This window comes from Arachis hypogaea, chromosome 17 (genome assembly GCF_003086295.3).
Source record: "Arachis hypogaea cultivar Tifrunner chromosome 17, arahy.Tifrunner.gnm2.J5K5, whole genome shotgun sequence".
NCBI classification, from domain to species: Eukaryota; Viridiplantae; Streptophyta; class Magnoliopsida; order Fabales; family Fabaceae; genus Arachis; species Arachis hypogaea.
Window position 1 is genome coordinate 88,794,786 of NC_092052.1, and position 14,660 is coordinate 88,809,445.

General features: G+C 41.0%; 1 protein-coding gene across 1 annotated transcript; it reads left to right on the forward strand.

The window, feature by feature from the left end:
- The first annotated feature begins 494 nt into the window (after window positions 1-494).
- Window positions 495-1,103, forward strand: LOC112763499 (uncharacterized). The gene has a single exon (XM_025809153.1). The coding sequence runs from the start codon at window positions 495-497 to the stop codon at window positions 1,101-1,103; it is 609 nt and encodes a 202-aa protein (XP_025664938.1).
- The last annotated feature ends 13,557 nt before the right edge of the window (window positions 1,104-14,660 follow it).

Sequence of the window (14,660 nt, forward strand, 5' to 3'; positions counted from 1 at the left end):
ATCAGAGAGACTAGCCCAAACAAACAAACACAAACCGACCATCCAGAATCAGCAAATTCTCTAATTACACACCCCTGACAGCCCCAATTACTGAGATATACCACTAGATAGCAGATCGAGGTATCATCCCAAAAGCACGACAACTCAAAGAAAGAACTAGTGGCAACAAAACACTTTATTGCGACTACCACCGAGGTTACGGGCACAAGACATAAGACTGTTTCGACCTAAAAGATGTCCTCGAACAAGCCAAAAGAGACAGCAAGCTCCCAAAGTTTGCCAAAATCATCAAAAAACCAAAATGCGAAAAAAAAGATAGGTCACTTGAGAGAGAAGGACGCAATCCAAGAACGCAAAAACAACCTCCCAGGGAAAGTCCAGAAGATGACCCGACCATCATAGTAAACGTCATCACAGGAAAAGACGTGTCCGGCAAGCCAAAATCAACATTAAAAAAGGACCTCAAAGTCTTGGCCGTCAGGGATCAAGCCCCAATGACCACTGCCGACAAAACGATAACTTTCCTACCCGAGGACTGCCAGTACGGCACCACGGCCGAAGACGCACCTTTCGTCATCTCGGCAAGGATCAGAATAGGACTGGTTCGAAGAATACCGGTGGACACCGGTGCAGACTCCAACATCCTCTTCCGAGGAGCCTTCGACAAGCTCGGGCTTCGCAATGAAAATCTCCAAACCTACCGCAACAGCGTCACGGGACTCGGAGAAAACTTCTTCAAACCGGACGGTTCCATCACCCTCCCCCTCACCATAGGGACAGGCAACCAAAGGAAGACAATTCTATCCGAATTTGTGGTCCTAAAAGACTCCACCGCCTACAACATCATCCTCGGAAAAAAAACAATCAAGGACTTCTCGGCCATCATCTTTACCAAATACCTCTTTATGAATTTCATAACGGAGGACGGCTCCGTCGGAAGTATCCACGGAGATCGGGAAGTCGCAGCAAAATGTGACAATACCAGCCTAGCCTTACGGAAGAAGTCTTGCGACGCGGCCAGGATATTCTTCGCCGACCTGGACGCCCGACAAGACGACCAGCCTAGGCCAAAGCCAGAAGGCGACATGGAAAGCTACAAATAGGGCAAACCAAAGACGAATACACTTTCGTCAACAGGAACCTCCCATACGACCTGAAAGAGGATCTTTCCCAATTTTTGAGGCAAAATAGAGACTTGTTTGCTTTCACACCAGCTAACATGCCCGAAATAGATTCTGACCTAATGTCCCACTGGCTAGCTGTAGATCCCAAGGCCAAACCCGTGGCACAAAGGAGAGGAAAAATGTCCCCAGACTGGGCAGCCGAGGTCAACAGACAAGTAAAAGCCCTACTCGAAGCGAACTTCATCAGGGAACTACCCTACACGACGTGGTTAGCAAACGTCATGCTAGTAAAGAAGTCCAACGGAAAGTGGCGAATGTGTGTCGATTACACGGACCTCAACAAAGCCTGTCCAAAAGACGCCTTCCCCCTACCAAACATCGATGGATTGGTAGACGCTGCATCCGGCCACCGATTCCTGAGCTTTATGGACGCATACTTCGGCTATAATCAAATATCGATGCACCGACCCGATGAGGAAAAAAACAGCGTTCATCACCCTTGATAAACCCCAATTTTGTGGTTTATCTTGTGCTTATTTTAGGGGATTTTATACCTTTTCCCACATTTATTCAACGAAATAGCATGGTTTTGTAATTCTCCCTTGAATTGTGCTTAAATGTGAAAACATCCTTTTTAGGCCTTAAAATAGCTAAATTCAATTCACTTTAATTCCATTCGATGCCTTGATATATGTTTTGATTGATTTCAGGTTCATAAGGCAAGTATTGGATGGAAGGAGTGAGGAGAAAAGCATCCAAAGCGGGAGAACACATGAAGAAATGAAGGAACCGGAAAGCTGTCAAGCCCGACCTCTTCGCACTCAATCGACCATAACTTGAGCTACAGAGGTCCAAATGAAGCGGTTCTAGTTGCGTTGGAAAGCTAACATCAGAGGATTTAAAATGATATAAAATTTGTCATATGTTTCTTCATGTATAGGGGCATGCACGCGCCATGTACGCGTGCATGCCGATGCTGCCCGTGGCCCACAAAAGTGAAATCGCCCCCAGTGATTTCTGAAGTACTTTGGGCCCAACCCAACTCATTTCTAACGCTATTTCATGCATAATTCAAGCTTGAGAAAAGGGGGAAGAAATTGTTTGGTATCTTAGCATCATGTAGTTTAGTTTCTAGAGAGAGAAGCTCCCTCTTCTCTCTAGAATTAGGGTTCTTAGATATTTCCATCATAGATCTAGTTTAATTTCATGCTTTGATTTACTTTTATCTTTGCAATCCCTCTTCTTCTACCTTTTTTCTCTCTAGTTTAGGATTTAATTCTTGTAATTCTCTACTTTTATGTTGATGCACTTTTGTTCTTCCATTTTCCTTTAGTGCAATTTATGATTCATGTTCCTTTATTATTGATTTGATTTATTGTTGTTTAATTCCTTGCAATTGAATAGTGAAGATTTACTTTCCTTGTTATTTTACTATGCTTTTCTTTTATGCCTTCCAAGTGTTTGATAAAATGCTTAGTTGGATTTTAGAGTAAAATTTTAGTGCTCTTGGCTTGGGAAGGTAACTTAGGAACTCTTGAGTTACTCATGTCCAAGTAATTGACGATTGGGAGCCATTAACTCTAGATCTCACTAATTGATTTGGTGTAGAACTAGAACTTATGGACTTAGATTGATATAGCTCACTTGACTTTCCTCTACTATTAGTTAGGGGTTAATTTAGTGGGATGGATCCTTGCCAATTCTCATGTTGTGGTTAGTGATTAGGATAGAGATCCTTGACCACCTAACCTTGCCAAGACCTTTTTGTTAGTTTATTTCCTTTGCTATTTATAATTCTTGTCCATCATCTCAAAAACCCCAAAATATCTCATAACCAATAACAAGACACTTGTTGCAATTCCTAGGGAGAACGACCCGAGGTTTCAATACTTCGATTTATAAATTTAGGGGTTTGTTACTTGTGATAAACAAATTTTTGTATGAAAGGACTATTGTTTGGTTTAGAAACTATACTTGCAATGAGAATTCATTTGTGAATTCTAAACAACACGAAAGTTCAATCATCAAAATGGCGCCGTTGCCGGGGAGTTGCAATGGTGTTATGTTATTGGTTATTGTATACATGTGAATATTGTGAATAGCTTGATTTTTGGATTGCTTGTTAATTTTTGTTAGTTTTAGGACTTTGTTTCATTATTTCTTGTTAGCTTTTGTTTCTTATTTTCACTTTTCACTATGAATTCTCACTTTGGCTATGAGTGCGATTACAACTATGTTGTAGGAAATGAGAACTTCAATGAAGATGTGCATCAAGGATGGGATAACCGAAGGTGAGAGGAGCCATATGCATATGATCAATCCTCTTGGCAATAACTTCCACCAATGCACTATGAAGAAGAGCCATTCTATGATGCATACCAATCCAATGGTTATGGTGAATCCCCTTGTGACTTCCAAGAACCACCACCATACACCTATGAGCCATATCCTCAACATAGCCATCAACCATACTCACAAGCCACCTTTCACCAACCATCTTCATATAACCCTAATCCATATCTATCCTACCAACAACCATATGAGCCATATGAACCACATATAGAGCCACCACTATTGCAACATCAACATTTTTAAGAGCCACCCCCTCCATATTATTACCAAGATGAACGACCTCCAATGTATGAAAATTTCCAACCACAAGATGAACTCTACTTTCCACCACAACCTCCTATGTAAGAATACTCATGTCCTTCAATCCAAGAGCCATATGATCCTACTCATGATATCCAAGAGGAGCAAGAGTCAAGGGATCGTTTCAAGGAGACATTGGAATAATTCCAAGCAACCATGGAGTGTGTTGTGCAACAAATGGAAAAAAGGGAAAACATTAGACCACCACAACTCTACCAAGAAGAACCACCTTCCGACTCTGAATCCTTCCCCCAAATTGATGAACCCTTCCATTCACCCCAACCTCCAATGGATGATATCCTTAATGTTCTTGTTCAAGGACAAGAGGAGATGAAAAGGGATGTAGAACAATTCACGGTTGCCTTAGATGAGGTGGTAAACTGGTTAGCATCCCAATGCTTAAACACTCAAGGAACTTCCATGGCTACATGTGGAGAATCAAATGAAGAGCATAACATGAAGGAGAGATTAGTGAAGAATAAGAGAAGTTTCTTTGTATTGGAACAATTGGAGGAAGCCATAATTGTTGAAGTAGAGGAAGAGATGGTTGAAGACTTAGGAGATGAGGAACCTCCTTGGGAACATAGAGTTGAAGAAAACCCCTCCAAGATGATTGAAATTGATGCTAGGGAGGAAAGTGCACACCTTCCAAGGCATATTCCATATGAAGCCTTGGATGGGATAGAGCAAGAATTGAGTTCCCTTGGTGAGGAAGATCAAGCACCAAGTCTTAGTGGTGAAGAATCCTTTGAACATGAAGAACCTTCCCCCATTGTATTTGAAAGCAATGTGGAGGTAAATCTCTCTCGTCCTCCCATTTATGATTTGAGTAAGGGAAAAGGTTTAGATAAAATTATTGAACAAAGGATTGAAATTAAGAGATCTTGTGAAGAGGTGGAAGTCCTTAGAAAGACAAGGATGGGAATTGAATACGCTTTGTCAAGACCCTTGGAATCACCTTTGCCTAGGTTGCCATGTACATGTTCATTTGAGTGGGTAAAACTCATTTCTATTAGCTTTATTAGGATGCTTTGTGGGATGAAGCGTAAAAGAAAGATGTTTCATGGTTGGCGTTGCAAATCAAGGCTCGTTTATGGTTGATGCATCAAACATGAGATATAAAGGTTGGAGTAGTGCTCACCTAGATGGGTCTAGAAGGATTGTTGGTCACTTTATAGAGAATTCACCTTGCTCACCACCCGGATGGGCTAATAATGAGAGTCAACTTCAAGACGGGTGTGAAAACAAAGTGTGGGACCCCGGATTACAAGGAGAAAATCAATTTTGGGAGCCAAACTTGTGAAGAACTCCATCAACACTTGGTGCAAATGATAAGGAATCTTGAGGCACAATGGAGAACCAAGCATTGGTGGATGTTCCAAGATGGCTTCAAGCACAAGCCACCTTGATGAGGAGCTCCCCATAAGTCCAACATAAGGACAATAAACAAAAGTACTAGGTGGGAGACACCCCACCATGGTAACATCTTTCCCTTTTCCTCTTTGTAAATATTGGTAATTTAGGTTTAATTTCATGTTTTGTTTGATTAGTTGAGTTTAATTGGGAGTCTAGTAGGTCAAATAAGGTTTTGTGATGTTTCGGTAGTTGTTTGGAGGTTGGGAATGCTTGGTTTGGTGCAAAAACATAGAAAAATTTTGAAAAACAGAGCACCGCCCACGTGCACGCGCACTTCACGCGTACGCGTGAATCAAGCAATTTCAGCCATCCACGCGGACGCGCCATGTACGCGTACGCGTGGATTGATTTTTTCCACCACCCATACATTCACCCGAGAGTTGTGCCTAAAGTGTGCCAACTTTGTGCCCCAGGGCACGCGAACGCGTACCATGCACATCCGCGTCAACTCTCTGCTCTGCCATGCATGCGTACGCGCGCTGTACGCGTATGCGTCGCTTCTATTTTCATCAATCCACGCTTACACGCACATGACACACACGCGTGGATTGCCCTGTTTCACTCACCTTCTTTTCTTCTCCTCTTTCCATTTCTTTCCATCTTCTCTTCTCTTTCCACCCTTCAATCATCATCCAACACTACCAAGCATCATGTAACACCATTTCTTTTAGTTAGTTTAACTTTTGTTTTTCATTATAAGTGTTGGATTCCTAATCTTGTTTACCATTTACTGCTGCTTATTACTAATGGGATGTTAGTTTAACATCATTGTCGTTATTGTCATTGTTGGATTCCTTTGTTGAGGTTTCAATTTATTACTTGGTTTGGAATTTTTCATGTTTAACACTTTTGAATACCAAGTACTGGTTACATTGCCTTCATGCATCGTACCTCTTTGAATTTCATGTTTTGGCCACCATTCATTCATCATCTATTGTTAGGCAATTGTACATTATCAATGCATTTTTTTAGGATGCTTGTTCTAAGTGACCATCACCAATTTCATGCATTGAGATTGTGGAATTATGAAATTGGATCAAAGCTTACCTAGTGACATATTTTTGAGCTTTGTAAAGCTTTGTGGGCCATGCTTGCTATGAGATTGATTTCCACTTCTATCTTCTTTTTCCTAAGTTCCATAGCATCAATGTGTTTCACCTCTATGTCACTTAGGTGTTGCATCAACTTTAATATGTATCATTGATTGTTGTGTGAGTTTCATGTACCATTTTGTTCACTAAGTCTACCTACACATCAATCAATGTCCATGCATTATCCAATTTCACAATTGCTTGATTAATTGCTTGAATGCTTCCATGCCTCTTCGCTACTTCTGTGGTTGACTTCACCTACAAGTCTTTTAAAGTATTTCAAGCACACTAGAATGAGTGAAATGTATGTCTTCTTTTGTATAATTGTGACATGGTTTCTAAATACTAGAGTGTGAGTTCTAAACCGCATGCAAGTTAGGACCCATACACTTATTTTTCATTAATGTCACACCAATTCACTCACTCAATTCTAGTGATTTACCTCATTCCAACAATCCATGCTTCCTTGCTTGTACATTTACTTGTCTTATTATCTCCTGTTTTCTATGTTCAGGATGAATCATCATAAGAGAAAATGGAAGTGGGAGAAGAACACGCAGCACCGGTTGACCTACCAACTGAAGGTAGCAACTAGGAAAGTTGTCGAACCCCCTTGTTCATCTTTGGATGCACCGAGGACGGTGCAAACTTTTAAGTGTGGGAGGTCGTCCAACCGCTCGGCATTTTTGGGTGACAAATTTCTAATCCAACACTTTTGCATTTCATTTTTAGGTCTTTTAGGATTTTTGGTTGCAATGCATATGTATATATTAAGCTTAGTCAAAATCATGATATTTTCCAAGGATTTTATCTATAGGGCACCCCAATTGAAAAGAAAAAAATTTTTTAGAACTTGCTTGAATTATACACTTTGTCGATCATGTTTTGAGCTAAGAACACAAGCATGTGAGATTTGAGCCTAATTGTGTGGTTACATCATACATAACCACTTACTTTCATTCTTGTGTGCATTATTCTCTTCCTATGATTGTAATCTTTGATTTTTTTGATTCTTTATGTCCATTACTTTATGTATACATGCATTTATATGATTGAGGCCATTATTCAAATAGCTTACTTACCCAAATAAGCCTACCTTTTATCTTTCGTTGATAACCAATTTGAGCCTATGCTTAACCCATTTGTTCTTAATTGTAGCACATTACAAGCCTAAGTGAAAAACAATAAATATCACTTAATTTGGATCTTTGATTAGCTTAGGCTAGTGAGAGTGTTTATCATTTCATTTTGGGAGAGTTGGGAACATTGGGTAGAGATAAAACTGTATTTTTGTACTTGTGTTGAGAATCTTGGGAATTGGGTACATACTCATGTATTAATCATGTGTAAACCATATGCATTGATGTTCTTGTGTATATATTTTAGTTTGAAAAGAAAAAAAACTTTAATGACTCAAAAAAAATTAAAATAAATAATAGTAATAGAAAAAGAAAGACAAAGAATTGCAATAAAAAGGGGACAAAATGCCCCAAAGTAAGGTTCAGTAAAAGTCAATGCATATGGGTGGTGATCAAAAAGAGAATACATGAGTGTGTGAAAAAGTGAAGAATGGGTCGTTAGGTTTGTTTAGAATTGTATAGGTTGTCATAGGTTAGGTGGGAAGTTTAAGTTAATCAAAGATTCAAATATCAAGCCCACTTGACCATATGCATCCTAGCTTGACCCTGACCCCATTACAACCTATGGAAAGTCCTCATGATATTTGTATGCATGCATGAAATAATTGTTGATTGTTAGATGAAAAACAAATCTTGAAAAACATGATTAGGGGAGGATTGAGTGAATTAACCCCATACACTTGAGTGACTAGAGCGGATACACATTCGGTGAGGGTTCGATTGCTCAATTACATGTTTCCACCCATGATCATCTCTTTTCTTGCAAGTTTGTAAAATCTTTTTAATAATTCAATTCAATTGTGGGTTGAGTGATTGCTATTGCCTTAGCCCTTGTGTTTGTATATGTATTCTTGGGAATTGATTTATTTTGACTAAGTGGATGCATTCATGTAGATAGATTGCATATAGATAGGTTGCATGTAGTTAGTTTGCATTGAATAAATGTTGATGTCCCTTTGCTTCTTTCTTGATTTTAGCATGAGGACATGCTTAGTTTAAGTGTGGGGAGATTTGATAAACCCCAATTTTGTGGTTTATCTTGTGCTTATTTGAGGGGATTTTATCACCTTTTCCCATATTTATTCAATGAAATAGCATGGTTTTATAATTCTCCCTTGAATTGTGCTTAAATGTGAAAACATGCTTTTTAGGCCTTAAAATAGCTAAATTCAATTCACTTTAATTCCATTTGATGCCTTGATATATTTTTTGAGTGATTTCAGGTTCATAGGGCAAGTATTGGATGGAAGGAGTGAGGAGAAAAGCATGCAAAGCGGGAGAACACTTGAAGAAATGAAGGAACCGGAAAGCTGTCAAGCCCGACCTCTTCGCACTCAATTGACCATAACTTGAGCTACAGAGGTCCAAATAAGGAAGTTTCAATTGCGTTGGAAAGCTAACATCCGGGGCTTCAAAATGATATAAAATTTGCCATATTTTGCTCTGCGTATAGGGGCACGCACACACCATGTACGCGTGCGCACCGATGATGCCCGTTTCCCACTAAAGTGAAATTGCCCCCAGCGATTTCTGAAGCACTTTGGGCCCAACCCAACTCATTTCTAATACTATTTCATATAGAATTAAAGTTTGATCAAAGAGGAGAGCGATTTTTTGGTATCTTAGCATCATGTAGTTTAGTTTCTAGAGAGAGAAGCTCCCTCTTCTCTCTAGAATTAGGGTTCTTAGATATTTCCATCTTAGATCTAGTTTAATTTCGTGCTTTGATTTACTTTTCTCATTGCAATCCCTCTTCTTCTACCTTTCTTCTCTCTAGTTTAGCATTTAATTCTTGTAATTCTCTACTTTTATGTTGATGCACTTTTGTTCTTCCATTTTCCTTTAATGTAATTTATGATTCATGTTCCTTTATTGTTAATTTGATTTGTGTTGTTTAATTCCTTGCAATTGAGTAGTGTAGATTTACTTTCCTTGTTATTTTACTATGATTTCCTTTTATGCCTTCCAAGTGTTTGTTAAAATGCTTAGTTAGATTTTAGAGTAGAATTTTAGTGCTCTTGGCTTGGGAAGGTAACATAGGAACTCTTAAGTTACTCATGTCCAAGTAATTGATGATTGGGAGCCATTAACTCTAGATCTCACTAATTGATTTGGTGTAGAACTAGGACTTATGGACTTGGATTGATATAGCTCACTTGACTTTCCTCTACTATTAGTTAGGGGTTAACTTAGTGGGATTGATCATTGCCAATTCTCATGTTGTGGTTAGTGATTAGGATAGAGATCCTTGACCACCTAACCTTGCCAAGACCTTTTTGTTAGTTTATTTCCTTTGCCATTTATAATTCTTGTCCATCATCTCAAAAACCCCAAAATATCTCATAACCAATAACAAGACACTTGTTGCAATTCCTAGGGAGAACGACCCGAGGTTCCAATACTTCAGTTTATAAATTTAGGGGTTTGTTACTTGTGACAAACAAATTTTTGTATGAAAGGACTATTGTTTGGTTTAGAAACTATACTTGCAACGAGAATTCATTTGTGAATTCTAAACCACACGAAAGTCTAATCATCAAGCCCCGACGGGATGTACTGCTACACAGTCATGCCCTTCGGCCTGAAGAACGCCGGAGCAACATACCAAAGGCTTGTCAACAAGATATTTCAAAATCTGTCTGGGACCAAGTTAGAAGTCTATATAGACGACATGCTCGCCAAAACCGAATCCGGAGAGCAACTCATCAGCGACCTCATGCTCATAATGAACACTCTACGAAAGCACGAATGCGACTCAACCTGACAAAATGCGCCTTCGAAATGGAGGCAGAAAAGTTCCTCAGCTTTATGATCACGCAACGCGGAGTTGAAGCCAACCCAGAGAAATGTCGCGCCATCCTCGACATGACAAGCCCAAAAAACCTTCACGACATCCAAAAGCTCACCGGCCGGCTCACTGCGCTATCCCGCTTCCTCGGAGCATCGGCACAAAAAGCAATTCCCTTCTTCAAACTGATGAAGAAAGGAGCCCCCTTCAAATGGGAAGCAAAATATGAAGAAGCATTCCAACACTTCAAAAGAGTCCTGGCGGAACCACCAATTCTCGCCAAACCCTAACCAGGGAGACCCTTTACCTATACCTCTCCATAACGGAAGAGTCACTCACAGCAGCACTCATCCTTGAAAACGAGAAAAAAGAACAAAAACACATATACTTCATAAGCAAAGCCCTACAAGACACAGAAACCCGCTACTCACGCCTAGAAAAACTAGCCTTCGCGCTCCTCACGGCTTCCCGGTGCTTGCGACAATATTTTCCTATGCCTAGAAAACCTAGCAAGAAGAATGCTAGCAGGCCATCGAGCTGTCCAGTTCCAAATCAAGTTTGAACCCTGAAACGCAATCAAAGAACAAGCTATGGCCGATTTCATCACCGAGATGACGCCGGGAAACCCCACCCCCGATTCATGGAAACTGCATGTTGACGCTCATCAAACGTCACCTCCGGAGGGGCCGGAGTCATACTCGAAAGCCAAAACGGGGTCGTAATCGAACCGTCAGTATGATACAAGTTCCCAGTTTCAAACAATCAAGCTGAATATGAGGCCCTCCTGGCAGGCCTAGCCCTAGCCAAGGAGGTCGGAGCTAAGGTCCTAGAAGTAAATACCGATTCCCAGGTAGTCAGTTCCCAGATTAACGGAGACTACCAAACGTGAGATCCTCTACTCCAACAGTACCTTGCCAAGGTAAACAAACTGAAAGAAGGATTAAATCACATGACCATACAACACGTTCCTAGAGAACAAAATGCCAGGGCATACCTCCTCTCTAAGCTAGCCAGCACCAGACCAGGACGCGGCAACAAGTCACTAATTCAGGAAGTCATTAAGTCACCATCCATATCGACCACGACTAATGCCTGTCTGACACACTCCAACCAATGATCATGGACCCACCCTATCCTACAATACCTCCTCAACGGAACACTGCCAGAAGACCCCAAGGAGGAGAAACGGACAAAAAGAGAAGCCGCCAATTATACGGTCATCGCAGGACAACTATACAAGCGCGGATTCTCGCAACCCCTTCTCAAATGCATTGAGCCGAGGACACGGACTACATACTCGCAAAATACATGAAGGCTGCTGCGGCCAACACATCGGGGGTAAAACCCTAGCCTAGAAAATCATCAGGGCCGAAACTTCTGGCCCACGGTCATCCGGGATTCATGCAGCTGGTAAAAAACTACGACAAATGCCAAAAGCACGCCAACATCCACCAAGTCGCCCCGCACCAACTCAGCATTATATCGCGGAATGGCCATTCGGTACCTAGGGAATCGACCTCGTCGGGCCCTTTCCTACGGCACCAGGTCAACTCCGTTATCTCATCGTCGCCGTAGATTATTACACTAAATGGATCGAGGCCGAACCCTGGCCTCCATCACGGCAACCCAATGCCAAAAATTCCTCTGGCGACAGATCATAACCCGGTTCAGAATCCCCGAGATTGTCAATTCGGACAACGGAACCCAATTCATCGATAGAAAATTCAGAGAATTCCTAGAAGGGCTACATGTATCCCACCGTTTCAGTTCCGTAGAACACCCTCAAACAAACGGGCAGGTGGAATCCGCAAACAAAATAATCGTCAAAGGGCTCAAAAAGTGGCTCGACGAGGCCAAGGGACTATGGGCCAACGAACTCGGATAAGTCTTATGGTCATATCGAACAACCCCTCAGATGACCATCGGGGAAACCCCTTTCCGATTAACATACGGCGTGGAGGCCGTCATCCCAGTAAAGATAGGAGACCCCAGCCCAAGAAGAATGGTCGGGGGTAACGACGAAGATGCAGAACGAGACCTCATCGATGAAGAAAGAAGCATAGCCCATGTCAGAAAGCTAGCCCTAAAACAAAGAATCAGCCTAAGGTACAACCACGGCGTTATCCGACGGGAATTCATACCCAACGACCTCGTCTTACGACGAAACGATATCGGAACCCCGACCCCAGGGGAAGGGAAACTCACCCCAACTGGGAAGGACCATACAAAATCAAAGCCACAATCAGAAAGGGAGCATACAAGCTTGAACGACTTAACGGCGACGAAATCCCAAGAACATGGAACGCCGCCAACTTACGACGCTACTACACTTAGACCGACCTACAAAAAAAAATGGCAAAACAATGCATAGCAAATGCAAAACAACGAATCATCACAAGAGTGAAAGCAAGACAGAACAGAGGAATACCAACCTGATAATGCAGAAAACGAGCCTGGAAAATGAAGCTGGGAAGCAGAAACTCAACCTCGAAAGAACACCAGAAAATGGCATAGAGAGAAGGAGATTTTTCCTTCAGAAGAGAAAACGAAAGAAAAATAAAATGAACGAGGGAAGTAAGAAGGAAAGCCAAAACGATTTCAAAAGGGGGAACAAAGACGCGAATAGCCCTGAACAATAAAATGGCTCGTAGGGGCAATAGAGGAAAGACGCCTAAAAACAAGAGTCGCGTCAGACCAAAACGGCCAGGCAAATCTTTGGCACGACCTTAAAAGACCGGGGCCGGCAAACCGACCTCTCGTCAAAAAGAGTCAAACGACTACCCAAGAGGAATTAGAGACCTCGCGCACGGTCAAGACCACATCTTCCAGCGACAAACCGACCTAGCTCACGGTCGAAACCATATCTCCCAGCGACAGACCGACCTCGTTCGCTCTCCCGCTGCGGGGTAACTGTTATAGATCCGGCCCACAGATCCATGACCTGGGATAAAACCCAAACCCGGCCACCTGGGTCTGGACCATCAAAACCCTCTAGAAGGCCAGGAACTGGCCCGACTAGAGCCCCCAACCGACTTTCGAATTCAAACACCTATCTTATCTTACTCAGATAAGATAAGATAAGATAACTATCACCACCTATAAATAAGAGGACCCAGGTCCCCCCAGGTATTCATTCATTCCTCACACCTTATACCTCTCAGATCCATTCTGACTTGAGCGTCGGAGCGTCTTTGCAGGTACATCCCCCATTGCTCCAGTCAAGCGATCCGGCATCTGCCTCAACCCGCAAGTTCTCGATCCATCTCTCAACCTGTACCAGAGATATCTTCTATAGGAATGTATAGAGCTGGACTGGAAAATTTGAGGCATTTTCATTAAATACACAATTTATGGCGATTTTTTGAAGTTAGGTCGATAAATCTGTCCTGCAGCAGAAAAGTACAAACAGGGCAGCAACTTGTTTGTCTTGCTGCGATTTCTATGAGCTGAGTTTTGGAGCAAAACTAATTTTGTTATAAAATTTGATTAACTTAGTTTATTTCTCTAAAGCTTCAGAATTTTAGGAGTTAAGGATTGGGAGTTGTGAATTTTTGAATATTGGTGGTCAAAGCTGGAAAGAAACAGATTTCAGCAAGCAATGCATCAACTTCCAATGCTTGTAACTCTTAGAATTGAATAGTTATTGGGTTGCAACTAGAACACACTTATTTCTTGATGAGCTAGGAGTTCCAAACCAAAATTTACTTAATTGGAGTTTTGTAATAAAAGTTATTCAAATTGAAAGGTACTAAGCTTGTTGGTTTCTAAAAGAGATTCTGACTTATTTTTACTTAAATTCCAGGTTATGTAACTTCTTCATTAAAAATGGTATTAACTCAAAACCAATTGAGAAACAAACCGGGATGAGTGAAGTTGAACTATACTAATTTTTAAAGTCATTGGATTTAACTTGGATTTTATATTGAATTTTGAATATCACATGCTGCTGTTGTTTTTCTGGTTTTATGCACTGTAGAGTAGTCACGGTTTTTCCTCTATTCCTAAGGCTAAAGAAATCAGAAAATTATGATCTCTGGTTTGTTAGAAAGCTTATTTAAAGATGAACGCCTAGACATAAAGTTTGCACAATTCCAAGTTTATTTTCTATATTTAAAATAGAAAAGAAGATAGAGTGTTGAGGATGTCTTAGTGACAGTTATGAGTTCATAAAATAAAGATGAACATTAGCGTTATATGGCTGATTAAATGTTGAAATTTGTTTGATTCTGGATTGATGTGATGCTGAAAAGGTTGAAAAGAATTTGGTAAATTGTTTGGTTTGGACCCGTAAGGGTGGTTAAGTCCTATTTTCAGAATAGATCATGTCCGAATTTTATAAAAGTACAAGGACTTAATCAAAATGAATACTTAAGGCTTGTTTAAAGACGATGACTTTACTGATTCTTTTGAAAAGATTATTTGGTTTATGAGATTGTTGGCAAGGGCGTGG